The sequence below is a fragment of the Dermacentor variabilis genome, chromosome 6, assembly GCF_050947875.1.
Source record: "Dermacentor variabilis isolate Ectoservices chromosome 6, ASM5094787v1, whole genome shotgun sequence".
Lineage (NCBI taxonomy): Eukaryota > Metazoa > Arthropoda > Arachnida > Ixodida > Ixodidae > Dermacentor > Dermacentor variabilis.
In genome coordinates this window covers 111,746,060-111,763,488 of record NC_134573.1, presented here as the reverse complement: position 1 = coordinate 111,763,488, position 17,429 = coordinate 111,746,060, and the positions used below count along the sequence as shown (strand labels likewise).

At 40.6% G+C, this 17,429-nt stretch overlaps 2 protein-coding genes across 11 annotated transcripts in view; one reads left to right on the top strand and one right to left on the bottom strand.

The window, feature by feature from the left end:
• Positions 1-8,139, top strand: part of LOC142585043 (sodium- and chloride-dependent GABA transporter 1-like) — a 64,156-nt gene extending 56,017 nt beyond the window's left edge. For both annotated transcript variants that reach the window (XM_075695489.1, XM_075695490.1), the window contains exon 12: positions 1,012-8,139. In XM_075695489.1, the coding sequence (XP_075551604.1) occupies positions 1,012-1,143 (132 nt within the window). In that variant the 3' untranslated portion in view covers positions 1,144-8,139. The remainder of the gene's footprint in view (positions 1-1,011) is intronic.
• The window catches only part of LOC142585045 (uncharacterized), a 40,527-nt gene continuing 28,490 nt past the window's right edge, over positions 5,393-17,429 (bottom strand). For 4 of the 9 annotated variants that reach the window (XM_075695495.1, XM_075695496.1, XM_075695492.1 and 1 more), the window contains exons 2-4: positions 16,293-16,616; positions 10,524-10,729; positions 5,393-5,639 (exon numbers count right to left, since the gene is read on the bottom strand). In XM_075695495.1, the coding sequence (XP_075551610.1) occupies positions 5,625-5,639; positions 10,524-10,729; positions 16,293-16,539 (468 nt within the window). In that variant the 5' untranslated portion in view covers positions 16,540-16,616 and the 3' untranslated portion in view covers positions 5,393-5,624. Of the gene's footprint in view, positions 5,640-10,523; positions 10,730-14,236; positions 14,325-14,651; positions 14,718-16,292; positions 16,617-17,429 lie in introns of all 9 variants that reach the window. The other 5 variants (XR_012829010.1, XR_012829011.1, XR_012829009.1 and 2 more) reach the window with 5 other exon arrangements.

The following is a 17,429-nucleotide window of genomic DNA, read 5'->3' as shown; positions in this document are numbered from 1 at the left end:
TTTAGCTTCTTTAGAATGCAATATACAGTCTATTTTTACTGATAAGGAAATTAACTCCACCCAAGCAGACAGCATTCAATATCTATGATGTCATGGGGAGTTGGTGCGGGAACTTCAAGGCAATGGTACCACATGCTTTTCATATTTTGCATCTTTTCTGTTTTACCAAGCCTCTTCTTACAGTCAAAGTGGCTTTTACGTAGAAGTGTAATGTACTCGTACAGCACGACTTATTTCTCTCTTTACTGCCCCTTCAAGCCTGGCTTGGTGACTCACAAAATGGGTCCAAGTTGCTGCTGCGCATTTTGTGTTTCTTTTTTAATTTTTTTTTTCATATTTGAGCACAGTGAACTACACCTACACACATATCACCTACATGCATATCCTGTGTTAAAATGAAGCATGCTCACAATGCTCGCCAGCTGTGGTGCAGATATGGTAATGGGTTGTCTAATAAAGCAGTGAAGAGAAGATGAGTGTTTGTTATACCTGAGAAAGCTGTCCATGAAATTCTCAGGAACCTGAGAAGCCAGTTCTAGAACACCAGGGTTAATACAGAATGCAACACCTTTTGCAATAAAATATATATGTAATGATTTTTATAATGCACTCAATGAGATGCACTATGATCAGCAACTAACAGCTTATTGATTCTTGACATGTCATATTGTACGCGTACCTAAGCCACATTATTGTTATCCAGACAGTTTTGTTTGCCTAATAGCAGCATATAATCTACTTTGTGATTTCTTTTGTTGTTGTTGTACACGCTAAATTGTCACATGATTTTCTTATGCTCGGTGATCTCATTCAACTGTATGAAACTGTTTATAATGTTTGTCTACCTGTCATTTCTATCCTTGGACCAAAACTAGCCTAGGGCTGTAGATTCAATCAGTGATTTTTAAGTTCTGTGTACAGAAAAAGAACACAGTGAAACTGAATCAACCAACGAAAAAAAGAAGTGAAGCGAGGTGCCTTATGAGACGCTTGCTTAATTTCCTTCTGCAGCGCATCAAGAAAGGCGTGACCCCTCAAGTCGTGCCCCGCAAGGTACAGGAGGGCAGTCCAACCTCCGACGAAAGCCTGGCCTTAGAGCCGCCTACCAACATAGTACGAGTGCTGCTCCAAGAAAAGTCCTGATCACTGTCAGCGCAATCACCACCGCTCGGTCTGAACTTCAGTTGACTTGTTTTGCGGCAACCCAGCATGCAGAACACGGGGTTGAATGCCGGTTTGGCGAAACTTGACGGTGCTCGTTTCTCTGCCTGTTGGTTCGGCGAGAACACGCTGTCTCTCTCTCTCTCTATCTCCCCACATTATCCTGTTTCACTATCTTAATTTATCCTGTTTCATCTTCGCCAAACATGTGCAAGAGATACAAAATGCCGGTTCGCGGCCTGTGTCTGTCCTTTCACTGAAGCGGCACATGCACGCTTCCAGTAAGGGCCGCTCCTGCCTGGGATGCAGCGAAAAACGTTTACATCACCGGCTGCTGTAGGCAATGTCAGCTGACCGTCATTGACAGTTGTAGGATATAACTTGTCCCATGGTTAGTGTGTAGGTGTAGGACACTTGTCATTTCTGTCACAGTTAGTGTTGTGTGACAGAAGGCAGTGGAAAGAGTTTGGTTGGTAGAATCAAAATAAATTGTCAACCTTCCATGGCTGTAACAACTACAAGTTGTTTCCTTGTGTGAATATTCATGGCAAGGACTCGTGGTAAATGGCAAGAACTGATCATCACAGCAAAGGTGATGGCACTTTGTGAACATGCTTCATTAAATTTAAACATTAAGGTGCATTTGCCCTTTCCCAGGTTTTTTATGTGCCATGACTTTGAAACAATGCTCGTCTTCCATTTAAATGAGCATGAGAGAGAAAAAGATTTCCGACAACATTTAAAGGAGCTAGCTAGGGCATGGCATGAATTCGTTTATGTCCAGTTTAACAAAATGTAAACAAGAACCCTCCTGCCCAGTCATGATGTGTTTGCAATTCTTGATGGGCTGTGGATACTTATAGTGGATAAGAAAACTACCACAATGTTTAAGTGACCTAGTTTTTATCATAAGAGTTGTAGATTGCTCTGGACTTCCAGTTGAGAATGTGATAATCCAACATTGACGAGATCATGTTGGATAGACAGCGCATTATATGTGCTTGCAGCTGATAGGGCAAGGTGTGACAGTTGTTGCAGTGTATTTGATGCTTGGCATCATTCAGGCATGAAACACTGATAAAAGAGCTCAGAAAAAGTTATCATTGTTGGAGCATTTACTTCAGTTTTCTTGGAAAGGTGGTTGAAGAAGAGGGCTGCATTCCACTCGTAGGCAAAGCATGACCTAGCATTTGGGGCATTGTTTTAGTTGGATAATTTTTAAATGTGCCATTTTGTATTTTTCTTTTCTCTTGTGTAAAAATGAAACATATTTTCACAATTTCCCGAGGTTCAAGGAAGTGTTCCAATCATCAAACATTTATTTTTCTTTAACATTTCTTGTTGTCCAGACGCAGGACATCATAACTTTGTCCAAACACCCTGAGATACTGACTTTATCTGTCATTCCTTAAGTAAATTTGCACAGCTGCCCAGTATAGATATCAATGAGGACATGTTAAGTGATAGCTTTATGTCTTGTCCCTGATAAAGCAGTGGCAATAACAAAAAAAAAAGGCAAAAATTTTGGCATTATTAGACTTGTAGATGATGTACACTGTTGCTGACATACTCATGAACTTTCTGTCAGCAATAAAATTGTCCTGCATCATTTCAAGATTGTGCGTAGTGAAACCAACAGTGCATCATTTCACTGCATTGCTCAAACTGTTAAGTAAACTCATGTGATAAACTTGGATATTCTGTCAGACTCGTGTTCAGTGGTGAAGTGTAATTACTGGACTTGTACACTGTGTTACTGGTGTCCTGCAGAGGGTGTGTGTGTATATAGGGTGTAAATAACATGGCGCTACACGTGCAGTGCCAAGACTGTTCCACCTGTTTGTGAAACGAGCATGTTTAAGTGTATGAATATGTAAAGAGAGCATGGCGCATTTTTGTTTGTACTGAATATAGTACGCATTCTGTTAGTGAGAGATGAAAACATGATTTACACTTTGTACTTGCATGGTCCTATCGCCATTGGTGCATACATGTCAGCACAGCAATGCAGTAGAACTAGCACGAGTACATGTACGTGATTTGACAGATTCATTACATGTTTGTTGTGAGGTGTAATTCAACAAATTGATTCGCCGTCAAGGACGTCCTCACCAGATGAAATTCTGCTTCCAGCGCTGTATGTTTAACCTGGAATGCGTGTACTTGTGTTGTGTTCGCATAATCTTGCGGGCTAAATAATTTCAAGGAGCACATGTCTTTTTGTCAGCAGCAAAATAGATTGCAAAGAAAGAAAACACGGCATTTTTCTGAAGTAAAAGGTTTTGCATTAACATTTGTTAGCAGCATAGGGTGGCATAATAAAAAATAAAGATCACTTCGGAATCCATAGCAAAACAAACTGTATGCTTCCTCTCTTATCTAGTTGCCGATTGATGTTAGAGAATCTATGGTCCTGCAGCTCAGCAAAAGGTCTTGGGTTCGATTCCCGTTTGTGGTGGCTGCATTCCAACGAGGAGAGATAGCAAAACACCCCTGCACTAAAATCTAAGTGCACATTAAAGAACCCCAGGTGGTTGAAGTTAAGTGGAGCAAGGTACCAATATACCTATGCAAACAAGGCTGTACTGCTTTCAGCGTAAGAATGCTCAATCTTTCTTACTGTGGTAACTTAGTGCAGACAGACACAAACAAACAGCGGGCAAGGATGAGCATTTCTTGCAGCTGTCTGCCACTTTGCACCAAGTTACTGCAGTCAGAATGCAAGGTCAACTAGACTTTTAGAGAGCTCAGGAGAGCCTCACATACCAAGTGTTGCTTAATTTGAAACGTTCAACCATATAATTTCATTTGATTCAATTTCTAAAGAAGCATGGCACCCACTTGTCTCTGCTCTTGCAGAATTCCAAGACAAAAACATGCTCGGGTGATTGGTCCATTATAATTAGCGGTGCTTGAAAAGTGGAATCCCGTGGGCAATAACGCATATAGCGCTTTTGTGAACAGATGGAGTCCTTCTGTCAGATTTTTCTCTGTCCGCAGTTTTTTGCTGCTCATCGGAGGGCAACAATAGTGAGCTGATACAATAACAAACATGGGTCAGGTTAATGTACCGATTCCATTCCATTTCCAGTTCTTTTTTTTTTTTTTTGCACTTCATTAGTGGTTCAAGTGCTGCAATGACTCTGTTACTACCAGGGTCAGCCTACTCGTGACAGTAGTCTGTAAGAAAAGAATAAAATAGAGTGAAAGGAATCGTCACATTATATACTGCCCATGGCTGACATAGTGCAAATTGTCTTTCTACTTCTCTTGTCAGTATCACCGCTTTTATATAAGTTTCAGAGGTCTGTTCTAAGTTTACAAACCAGTGCAATTGATTTTGAGTTTCAGCCTCCTTTATTCATGTGCATTTAACCCTGCACTGCCAAATTCATGGATTGGAACATGTCTGTGAATGCGCTACATTCAGCGAGTTGGCTCTACGTGTTGTACGTCTGCTGTTGGATTTGTACATGTTGCTGACACTGAAAGCTCTCGAAACTTCTATCTTGATTTTGTTTTCTTGACAGTAATCACTGCTTTTTATGCTCTCTCTTATTTTGCTTTTGTAAATGTTTTATCACAGAGCAAGACGTCACTCAAGTGGATTTCAAAGAATTCCTGTGTGTTGGATTCACTTTCATGAAGCATTTATAGCAAACGAAAGTGCTTTACACAGCAATGCACAAACATGTCAGCTGCACATGTATTGTGCATTCTCATTAAATTATTCATTTCTTCACAATGTTTGTGCACATGAAAGCACATTACTTCCCTTCAGTGAATTCGTCAATAAGATCTGTATTTTTACATGACTTGGAAATCTGCCTTTGTTGTCTTGCACTTGACAATACCATGTGGGCCTAAAGCATGTCTGGTAAAGCATTAAAAAAAACAAACATTTTCATCAATGCCCTATGTTGAAATTCAAGCTGAAATTCCTTTGCATGAACTGTTAGAATACTAGCTGTAGCAGCAATTGAGTAATTCTCCCCAACAAGCATACTGACACTTGAACGAAGTATAGTGCCAGGCAGTCTTGCTGCATACTTGGTTCAGCAATCTGTAAAGCCCCAAAGGGGCACCATGTATATATGTCATCTGTACATATGTCATACGTGTGCTTGTTCATACCTTAGTCAGTCACATACATTAGGTAGGGACAGTGCCTTGGATGTACTTGATGAGAAAGAAAAGTAAACACAAACATTGTCGAAGTATTTTGGTAAAAAAAAAAAGGATGTAATAGTAACTTTGTATACTGTTTGTCCCGAAATAAGTCTGAAGTGTGAGTGATGCTTGCAGAGCTCTCTGGTTACAGTAGCAGTAGGAGCACAGCTATGAAATGCAAACAAAGCCAGGGGTTGCATTCTGTAGGCTGTATTCTGTAATTATTCATTTTATTTTCGATTCTTCTTGCTTGTCGTCACTGGCTTGCATGAAACTATGCAGCCATCAAGCATTCAGTGACATGGACACTAAAAGGAAAAGCAAAAATAACAAATCAAATTAAAAGATTTCTTGCAGAATATTCCCCAGGACTTCCGCAGCAGTGGTCATCAGGTATTTAACTACTTGCAAAAAACAGATTTCCGGGTGTTCATGCTGCACTTACTGTAATATCCCAAATCATTGCCCGTGCCCGAGATTCGTTGCTCCTTTCTCGCTTCCAAATACCACTCTCATAAAATGCACCCAGAGATTGCTTATCTGTGCAGAATGCGCACCTGTGCATATATGGGTAACCTTAGAGGCTGTACGCATAACTTGTGTGCCCATTCAATTAGTCATGTCCTCATAAAAACACACACCCTGTATACATGCAAACCAAACCGTCAACTGAATTTGCAAGTGACATTGTTGCAATGGCATTGCTTGAATATCTTGAGAGTTTTGAAGCTACTGGCAATGATTTTATGCAGACAATTCACTTCATGCAATGTGTTTGATAGGACAACAAATAAATTACTGTCCCACAAATGCTTTTGAAACATCTAAACTATTGGTAGTGTTTGGTGTTTATCCATTATCAGTTCATGAACCTTTGAAGCTGAAGACACGAACACTTCGTCATCCCTTTATGGAGCAAATTGCAGGGTGTTATCCGGACGGGCATTGACTCAAGATATTATAAACGTGCCAGTATTCACAAGGCCACCTGTAAGCCAGAACAGTTCGTAGGAATGGGTGCAAGTTTATTGTGATAGCATATGAGGTGGTACGGGAAGCATCAGCCAATCACAAAGCGTTTTTGCAGACCAAAAACTTTGTGAATTCTACCCCTGGTCTTTATAAGGTAAACTATGTGTGAGTCACTCGGGCAACCACCTATTACCACGAGTTGGTGTTCTCAGCGGTTATATTCATAACTGCAAATCAAAAGCAACAAAGCAGGAATGGAAGCTGTATGATAATTATAGTACAGTGTCCTGCTGGGAAATTTTTCTGATAAGAGATCACATTCACTGTACAGATTTTGTGTAATGTGGAAATGTCAGCAGAGGTCCTAGCAGCTATCTTCCTAGATCAAGCCACAGCTTTAAAAGAGCAGCCATTGAATAGAAATTGTGCCTCTGACAAAAAAACAACAAAAAAAGCAGATTATTCCTGTGATTACTGAAAGAAGCGTTCCGATATCCTGGCTTATATTTTTAAGCAACCCAGACATGTCAAGTTAGCGATGTATCCACGAACATTGTGTGATATACAAGAATATTTTGCCTTCCTGGGCACAACCATTTTTTAAATACAACTCGGCATTGCAAGGAAAATACACGGTGTTGTTGCATCCAGTATCGTTCACAATGTTTGTTCTTGGTTAGCAAATGCAAGTTGATCATTAAGCAGTTCATTGACCAAATATATGCTGGAACATTTTATTTTTGCTCTTCTTCTGAGAAATTAGATTGCAGATTTATCACCACAACCTAAACAGCAGCACTGTGCCCATGCCATGCTGGCAAGAATAATGCCATTAAGTATTGACAACCTTAAGGCCTTTAATGCTGTTTATTTCACAGCAGGTACCAATTTAACGTAGATTAAATTACATGACATAGATGAAGCTCACTAATGATTAAAGCCAATAAATGATGTGGAGTATGTAAAATAAGGACATCCTCTGTACATTGATGCCGTGTTTTCAATATGAAAAATTATGTCGCCAATATTTTGCAGTTATTGTTTACCCAGTTTTCATGTACTGTGCATCCAGGAGAAAACAAAGAAAAGCTCATTAGGTCAACGATGCATCTACTGCAAAGGTCTGTGCCTTTCAACTTTTGTGGACAACACAATCCAGATATGACATTAAAACTTTATGCCAGACCTAACGTACTGCTGTAAAGCTTGCCCGTGCAGCATGGGTTTCAGTGCAGTGTAATTCCCACATGGAATAATGCAGTGGAATTATCGGTCAGAAATAGAAATGTTTGTTGTTAAAAGGTCCTTGCATAAATTTCAGTAAGCATATGGAGTGGTAGTCATGACCTGGCAAAGTTAGTGACTGTTTTACTGTTCGACAAGGAATGCGATGTCAAATAGACAAATTTGAACGTCTTGTATCGACAAAATGCATCAAAAAGCACAAGAAAGCTATATACAGTCTTCAAGTAAGGTTTTGTGGCACTGTTCATAAGTACTATTTTATGCTACATTGAGGTAGTGAGGACATACCGGTTAGTGAAAAACAAATGTTGTTGTTAAGTCAGAGCTGACACAGTTAGCATGCACGTCCGCACATTTCATCATGTAGTGTGATGTCTTAGACAAATCAATTGCGCATAGTACAATTAGTACAGCCATAAATTTGGTTGAAGCTACATTTCTTATGAATCTGGATGGCTGTTTTCTTGGTGAAGTCCTCCTTGTGAAAAAGCAGATTCCTTTCCACTGTTTGTATTGGCAGTTCCAAGGCATGATGTATGTACACCACCTGTAGTTTCATTGTATAGTAATAAAGGTTGATGTCCAGTGAAATGCTGTGCGACTTTTGTATCGAACAACGGAAGAATTTCAGACCATCAAACAAGCCACTCTGCTAGAGTGTCCAGTGGGGCTACCTGCCAAAATGAGTTCACTGGAACACCATTGACGCATCTCTAGTTGCATTCACATTTCGTACGCTCGGGGGAAAGTGTCCATAAGTGCAGCCACCACTTGGCCACCATTTGCATGTCACTAATAATCACCAATGCTAGTCCCCCATCACATTCATTGCATGGAAGTGCCAAAGTAATTACATGATCATTGGTCGTAACACTACGGTTGCAGCTAAATGACAAGAATAGCAAATGAGGGGCTCAATATTTTGTTAGTGAACGCTATATCAAGCCAACAGGCAATGAAGCTAAGAAAACATAGGGAAAATTAACTGTGTTTTTAATTGAAATGCAGAAACATTAGGGGGTAACAGAAATGAAAGAGTGTGAAAAGCATCACTAGCTACACTTAAGGACCAAGTGTTTTCAGTATGTTACCACGAGGCCACTGTTGAAGGGGAGGGGGAAACTCAAAGGAATTGGTGGTGTGCACAAAAGAGTCTAGTGCATTCAAGTATCAAGACAGAACATTCATTTATTTTTTTTAGTGTGCTTGGCAGCGAAAGTCCTATACAATGAAGAGAAGATACTGAGAGGTGTACCAGCCTATGTTTATCATTTTCCGCATGTTTTTTTTAAGGAAACACTACGTATACTGTAACTGGCACTCGCATTCCTTAAAGGAATACTAAAGGCAAAAGAGGAATAAAATCTAGATTGGTAGGGAATATCTTACGAAATTGTCGCAAGGTTTTCTTTTATGGTAAGAGTTGATTTAGTTTCGAAAGAAATCGTGAATAAAGGGGTCACATAATTTTTTTACTATCCAAATGAACTGTGATGAGTGTTGTGTAGCTGTGCAGGTGATACCAAAGGTGGTGCTCTCAGATGTGTGCTACCAAAAATTTTCAGTAGTAAGCCTGCCAAGGGTCAGCCACACCCATGCAAAATAAGCTAACAGAGAAATCTGAAGAGATGGCATCAGTGATTCTCTAAGAATATTCAATTAAGTTTGAATATTGTTTAAAGTGGAAATGCAATGTAACTGATTTTCTTATAAGTGTTTGACTACAATTTGCTAATTATACATAGGACATGATGCATCATGGGAGCCCACACCATATCGCAACAATGGTGCAAATTCTTTGTGTTTATATGGTCATGCTTACAAGGGCTCCATTCTCATGAAGTGGAGCTTTGGACACCTGAACCACTAATTTATCACTTTAGCTTGACCGAATAGTATTTGCCTTTAGGTGTCCTTGGGTGCAATTATGTGAGGGCTACATGGACCCAGCTTTAATTTTTAGGCAAGTGAACCAGTAGACATGAGTATGGTATTTGGTGCAGTACGTGCCCCAACAGTCAACTGCCCGTGGTTCTTCATGTTAGAGAATTTCATTATTTAAGTCAATCATGGTACACCTGCCTCTAACATTATTTTACATCTTCAGTCATGCACTTATGTGACTGTGCATTTTTTATGTTTTTGTGATCTTTGGTTTGCTTCTATATGCACTATGTTGTTTTTATTCTTTCACTGAGTCGAGAGTAAGTACTTCTATTGCTTTTGTTTTTGTGTTTCTTTGTGTTGTTTAGGGAATTGGGAATTTGCCAGATTAAATAAATAACCTTGACAAATATATGCAAATCCACGTAACTTGTACATAAAGGACAACAAAGCTGTGTCGGGGAGTTCTCACACACTTTGTAAGTCCTATAGATCTTATGCAAAAGTGTCGCCATCTTTTGGAATAGTGGCGCAACTAGCTTGACCATGTTGAAGGAGTATGCTGACTGCATAAGCATAAAAGCCCATGGTGCCCATCGAATAGGAGTGATTTTTACAAGTGAACGCACCATATGTTAGGTAGTTCTGCTTTTCAATTGAAACATGAGAACTGGCATTTTGCAGCACCAGTAGAGACAAAATACAAGCCGTCCTGGAGGTAATGTTGCGGCTGCAATTCATAAATTTCAATTAATTATTAGCGATTGTGGAGTCGCAGCCAGTTCACTATAGCTGTATTTATTTTTTTCAAAAATGCAGCAGATCCAGCTTGTTGGAATATATATAGAGCGAAGCTCTGTGTGAGGGCATAAAGAGTCGAAACACCAGTACACGCATGCACATATGCACCCACACATACAATTGCAGGCGTACACAAATTACACCGAGCCTTTTGTCAAGCAGATTTCCTGACTACTAGTGAGTACAATGGGTGAATTGAACACATCATGGCTTGAGAGGCAGCATGCACATACGTACATAGTGAAATTCGAATTGATTCTATTCCCAAGAAGTGTTTACTTCCTCATTACCGTGCAGCCATGGATGCGCAAAGGCGAGCTTTCTGGTTCTTTCTTTCTGTCCCCCTCACGGCCGCCGCTGCCGTGGATGAGCATAGACCACAGCCATCTGGTGGTGATGCAAGGAACCCAGCGGCAGTGACGTGCGCCTCCTTCGCTGTGACTGGTTGGCCTATTCGGCGACAGAGCAGCCACGTAGCTCCCACGGTCACGCAAACCTGGTGATGTTTGCAAAGAAAAGCTTCACTTTTAAAAATGTGTCTTGATTGCTGGTAAATATGTGACTAAGATTAACATATTACTGGTCTTTCATGAACAGAAACAACTTGATTATGCTTGGTTTACAATCACACAGCACGTCATTGTTTGAGACAATGAAGTGTTACTTTCATTCAGTTCTGCGCTAGGAAACGTTTATCAAGCATCATAACATTACCTAAATAAAACCCATAGCACTTATGATAAAAATGCCGCTCCCTAACCCCCTCCCAAGAACAGGGGGAAAAAGATCTGTTTTTAGTGCTCCATCTAAACAATGGGTGATAAGTTTCTGGGTTGAATTGGCACGTATACAGACAAATAACGGAATTTAAATGCGTGCATGACTCATAATTTTTGCCACGTGTCCATGGCAAAATAATCAAGTTAATATAATCAAAATATGAGAAATTCACCAGCCACCAGGCTGCTGTAGGCCAATAACATTAGAGCAATCAAGATCTATGATAGGAGCCGAATAATGAATTTTCGTGCGTATTTATATTTTCGGGCATTACCCAACATAACACTCTTTTTAACAAGCATTACAATTAAGTATATAAGAATTAAACTCATTTCAGCTGGAAAGATAAAAATTATCTAGCAATCTTGGAGCCATTTCAAACAGCTAATTGATGTGGAGTCACATATCTTGTCCATTTATTGAAATACCAGTGTTTTATAGTATAAATTGCTTGGAAGATTGGGTAACCTTAAAGCTATTAACACTGCTACTAAATGGCACTAATGTGGGCATGGAAGCTTTTATTTTTTGATTGTCTCAGAAGATGAACGATGTTGACGGTGCAGTTGAACGAGAAGTTGGCCTTAGCTGCAGTACATAAGTAAATTGTGGGCACTTGATGTATGAATGCTGATTGCATGAGACCGACATGCACAAAACATGAGAAAAGGCAGCTAGCAAAGCACCAAGAGGAAACTATAAAAAGTAATAATGCACGCATGGACAATTTGCAAGCTAGCTTATGAGTTCTGCAAAACCTTTCTGAGGCATTGAAACAGCGAAGCAGTGAAACCTTGGGTGTTTCGTTGGGAAAATTAAAATTTGCTTAACCCAATGATAACATTATGATTGTAGAGCCAAGCATCTGAAGCCAGATTTGCTGCTCTCTCAAGTTACAGGTGACTAGATAAGTTTATATTATGCTCTTTTTGATCACTTCAAGTAGAGCATTCTTCCATAAATTTAGTTTGCAACACAACATACTAAGCTTGATTTAGATTCTGAGTTAGTGTGCAGGGCATGCTTCACCTGCTGTTACCGCTGTCCTCTTTCCAGCAGCTCTTCTTAAACATGGCAGATTTGCACAAGGCTGCCGGTAGGCGGCAGAAGTGTTCGCTTAAGGTGTCCATAGGAGTCTGGTCAACGATATTACTACTGTTACTACTGTTACCACTGTTACCACTGCCCGAAATCTACCTGGGACTTCTTAAAATGTATCACTATACCCAATGCAATATATTCGCTACATCAAAGTCTTTTAAGATATTTCACAATATGCAGGCTTAGTACTTCTGTACTCTTTGCTATATCCAACACATATGTTCCTGTATTCTCCACTGGCTTTAACAACACCAGCGTTTGGCTGCATGGTCCAATGGATGCTTTGGGGTTGCAATGCTGGCTTTTGCAGGTTTTCGGCTCTGCATTCTCACCAACGATGCGGTCATATGGCCCCTTTGGGTGCTTGATGCTGGCTGTTCTCTGGCTGGTATTTGATACTGACCATGCCATGAACTACACGTTGCTGTTGCCACACAAAAACTATTGTGGAACCCCGCTATATACACAGCTTAGCTGTAAAGTTATTGGCGTTAAATGATAAGAAGCTGCAATGACACTGGAGTGTGATGTAAGCTGCAATGCCCATGGAGTCTCGCGGAAGCCGCAAGTGAGTGGCAAGTCAAAAGGGAGTAGCAAATGGAACAAATTTCTGAGACCACAAATGGAATTTCATTGCGTTGGGCTGTTAACAGTTAAATGTGCGCAAAACTATTTGCAGACACCGCCTTGCGAGGTGGTGTCGGCACTTAGTGGTAACAGAGCTTCACATAATGTATGGCATAGTGTTGTATTTGGGGTTATTACAGTGCTGTCTCGAATTACACCAGCACTTGAGCATGAAAAGGTGGGTACACAGAATCCCGATCTAAACAGCTGTCATGCATTTTTAGTTTCTGCTTGCAAAAATAACCTGGTTATTGCACACGTGGCAAAAAGTTGTCCTTGAATTTCCATTCTTTCAATGATTACTCTTCAAACACACTCATCAGTAACATTAGGTAACATTCTAGAGCTTATTCTTTAACGCATAATCCTCATATTTACCCTAAAACAATCCAACTGGATTGGTGTTTTTTTCTGATAATGATGTTATCACTGGTTGCTTTGGTATTTCTCTGACAGGAAGAAAATAATTACAAAACAAGTAAGGTGTTATAAAATAGCAGTATTTGACCTCATCAACAATGGATTGTTTTAATTTGCTGAGCAACTCTTTCATGATGACTAGAGGCCAGGCTTTTAGGCACTAAAAGTGTGAGTTTTAGGTGTCTAAAACAGGCACTTAAGGCTTCATTTTAAGCATGATAGGAGCTGGAATAGGCGCTGTAAATTGTTCATAAACCATGATTTGCTTGACGCATTGAATGTGTATAGTCCATTTTCATGGTAAGAAAACTTCTGTAGCATACACTTGTGAGGTCTGAAAGGCAGCAACCATACTGAGCAAGCAATCGCTTCATGGGGCTTTGCTAGGCATACGAGAGTCGGTTCTTTTTTTGTCAGTCTGCATACTTCAGTAAACACATTTAATACATTTTTTCAAACACAATGAGCAGGAAGCGTCTATTTAACAGCCAAACTTACATGCTTTCAATAGTGCATCAAGTGTAGCAAGCATAAAAAACACAAGATGTCCCCAGAAATAAGCTATGGTTAAAGAGAAAAGCTAAATTTTGGGCTTAGTGGATTGAAGTCAACAAACGTTCCAGGAAGAAAAGAGTAGTTGACTAGTGTACATTCAGAAATCGTTAGAAAAGTTATTAGAGTAACACATTATTATCATCTCTATCGGTTCTCGGTTTTGAAATTGTGCCTCTTCTTACTCAAGAATAAGCTTGTAGGAATACTCAACATCAACAGGGATGAATAGAGAGTTTTCATATTCCCATATGTTTGATGGCTTCATGCGCTCTGGTATTCGTGAGTCTGCATCAGGAAGAACTACCGCAATATTTTTGAGCTGAAGAAATACACATTTCTTGTCTAAGGCAGACTGCTGACATACGTGGGATGCATAAAAATTGTGTTATGGTATGGTAGCTGTGTAATGACTCACGAGCTGTTCACCACAACTCTTCCATATTGCTATGAATGAATTATTTACAAAGGTTTTCCTTTTTATCAGATGTTGGAGCACAGGAGTATGTATCTTCTTACGTACCTACACCAATTTGAATAACAAGAGCAGGGAGGGCAAGGTGAGGGGATGAGCTTATTGCTTTAGATGTGCCACCATCAGCTGGTTGTCTCTGTAAAATAACAAAGGAGCGAAGGCGCCAAAAAAGGGACTGTGTAAACAGTTAACGGCGCTTGCAGCAAACTATGCATGCTTCCACCTAACACACGTGCAATGCGCTCTACAGTCAACAATCTTTCGAAACTACGCTCAGCAGTGCATTTTTCTCAATATGCTGGTCCTTTCTAAAATTCCCGCCTGCAGTGTAACATGGAGTTGAGTGCCCGCTGCCAAAGAAGACTTTTGGCGATGTTTTTTCTTTTTTGCATTACTAAACAGTGTCGGGCAACTGATGAGAGGACCTCAAAGCTCAGCTAATGTTGACAATGCAAGCACTTACTTGCTAGGTCACATTGCAGGACATGTTGCCGCTAGCAACCGTTTCTGATAATGCTGCCAGCTTGATCTAGTGGAAAGAAGTAATCATCTTGCTTTTGAAACAGAAAGAGCACCCAGAAAAAGCATATTCAGGTGCTAAAAGGAAGAATAGGTCCATGTATATAGGCCCAACATACAGAAATAGACACTTATAGGCGCTATAAAATCAGTGCTGAACCACTTCTCAACCCATAATTCATGTTCATACACCAAATGGGTATGGCCCTGACGCGAGAGGAGAAATAGGCTTTGGCTACGATTGAGTTTCAGCGATCACCTGTCTCGCTCAGTGAAAGATAACAGGTCATCATTTAAAAACATGTTCACAAACTTAATTGATCCACACATTCCAGACGTCTCTAAGAACACCCTGGTTTAACTTGTGCCTTGGTAATCTCCATAACTAAATGAAGCGTCTTTTTAAGCAGGCAACAAAAAGAACAGCAGATGCTTGGCATTGGTATAAACAATTCGACAAAGAATGTCAATGGCTCTTTAAGTCTTGTTCCTTGCCACTTTTACAAATATGACTTGCCATCAATGCTCACAAATAACCCTCAATGTTTCTGGCACACAATTTATACTATACATAATCATCCTAACATCATTTTTATTGGTAACACTAGCAGTGTAATGCCAGACTCACAGGGTCCTCAACTTCTGCATTCTACTGTTTCATGTCTTTATACATGAGGGCACCATGTTTTATCCTCACCCAAACATGCATACTGCGGCATGAAAATCGCTACGAAACTGTATTTTCGCAGTGTTAAAAACCCGAAGATATCTTCCACATCTGATGACACTGGCTTCAAAGATACAATGTAAACATTAAATAATCACGCAGATCTCATGCACTGTGGGAATCAATGTTACGTGAAACATTTTTTTGCAGGTAGCTAGCCATCCAACATCAACAGCTGAGGGTTATACAAAGCTTTACCTGGTGGACGAATGTTCTTGTGTATGTCATCAACTGTATATGTGTGATGTGAACGTCTGCATCACCACAGCAGCAAGAAATTATGTTGAGGATGTTAGCATGACAGTGATGACATGATGAAAGATGTTTTTACTCCTGTGAAGAAACATTCTAACCTGTTTAGCAGAGTACTATGTTCAGCTAGTAGGCGCAAAATTAACCTGTCCCAAGTTGTTACTACAGCAGCAAGAAAATGATGCCATTAGCATGACAGACGACATGACAACAGATATTTTTTACTCCCATGCAGAAACATTATAACCTGTTTAGCAAAGTACTATGTAGGGCTAGTTGGTGCAAAATTAACCTGTCCCAAGCTGCGACCTGCTTAGTTACGACTTGGGACTGGTGCAGTCTAGCACAGCGTCTCATTGCAATATAGCAGCTATGAAAGAAGGTTGGGAAATACTTTCGTGCTCTCACTTTTACAAGCAACTTGTTGATATGTGTGTGATGCACACGATAGTCAGTGCAGTAAAACCTCATTAATACGTACCCACGTAAGTAATTCGGGTTTAAATATAGTGATGAATCCCGCATCCTGCCACCATTGAGCTTAATGGGTTGGCTGACTGCTGCAGTTGTTCCCAACATGCCAAACAGTTAGCGCATAGCACTTACTTGATTTTTCCATGTGTACAAGCACGGAACTGGCGAAATGTTGTGGGTGTAGGCCATGGACAGTGAAATTGCGGTGCATGGACCTTTCACTGACTGCAGTCGCCACCGATAGTGACGTCCAAATATGGTAGCGATGATCTGCTTCCTGCTCCCCTAGTGTCTGACGTTTCCACATCACTGATGACAACGACATGGAAGTGGATGACGGCCCTTCTGTATCCAACGCGGCAGGTGCATTGACCGTCATGAGGGCATTTGCAGAGAAGTGGGGCCTGATGGAGAAACTGGCTCACAGCCTTGCCGAGTACGAGGACGTCATGATTGCTGCAAGGCCACCACACCAGCAAGTGAAAATCACAAATTTTTTGCTGCCTGCACTCAAATAAAACTTATCTGCGTGTGTGTCTGAGTGAGAATTAAGACGTAGTTTTCTTCTGGCTGGTAAGTCTACAGCCTCTCATCTGCCATTGTTGGTCAGTTAGTACATCACTTTGTGTGTACCTGATCCACGTTCCCTGCCAACTACGTATTAACAAGATTTTACTGTAGTACAATTGACTGTCACTTGTGCATTTCATTCCCGAGTCTCTCCCGAGTCTCTCCCGAGTCTCTCCCGAGTCTCTCCCGAGTCTCTGATAAAATGGAAACCATGGCACATGTGCCCATGCTCTCCCTTGTGCTGTGTGACATGCTGCACATTCCAGATGGCTGAAAGAGCTAGCCTGCGTTGGCACATGAGAAACATGTGTGCAACCGTGGCCTCATGGTAAGAGAACCGAGCTGTTGTGCTCGGGAGCCAAGGATTTGATCGAACCATAAGACACTTTAGTTCTTTTTATAGAAGAGGCCCGAAACAATGTCACACAGGAACCTACTTAACCATCTCAAAGTGCCTGGGAAGAGTGAAAGAATGCTTTGCATTACTACGTCTCATTAGGCTTTTCCACTAAACTGGGCGTGCTTTCCTCACAATCACTGTCAAATGGTATCATTCCTCATGTCTGAAGAATTACTAAAGTCATTCCCATATTCAGATATGGGGACCAGTGTCCACCACTCAACTACCCTTCCATTTCACTAACGAGTACTACATATGCCAACTTTTGAGTGTACCGTATCAAACATTTGCAAGTCATA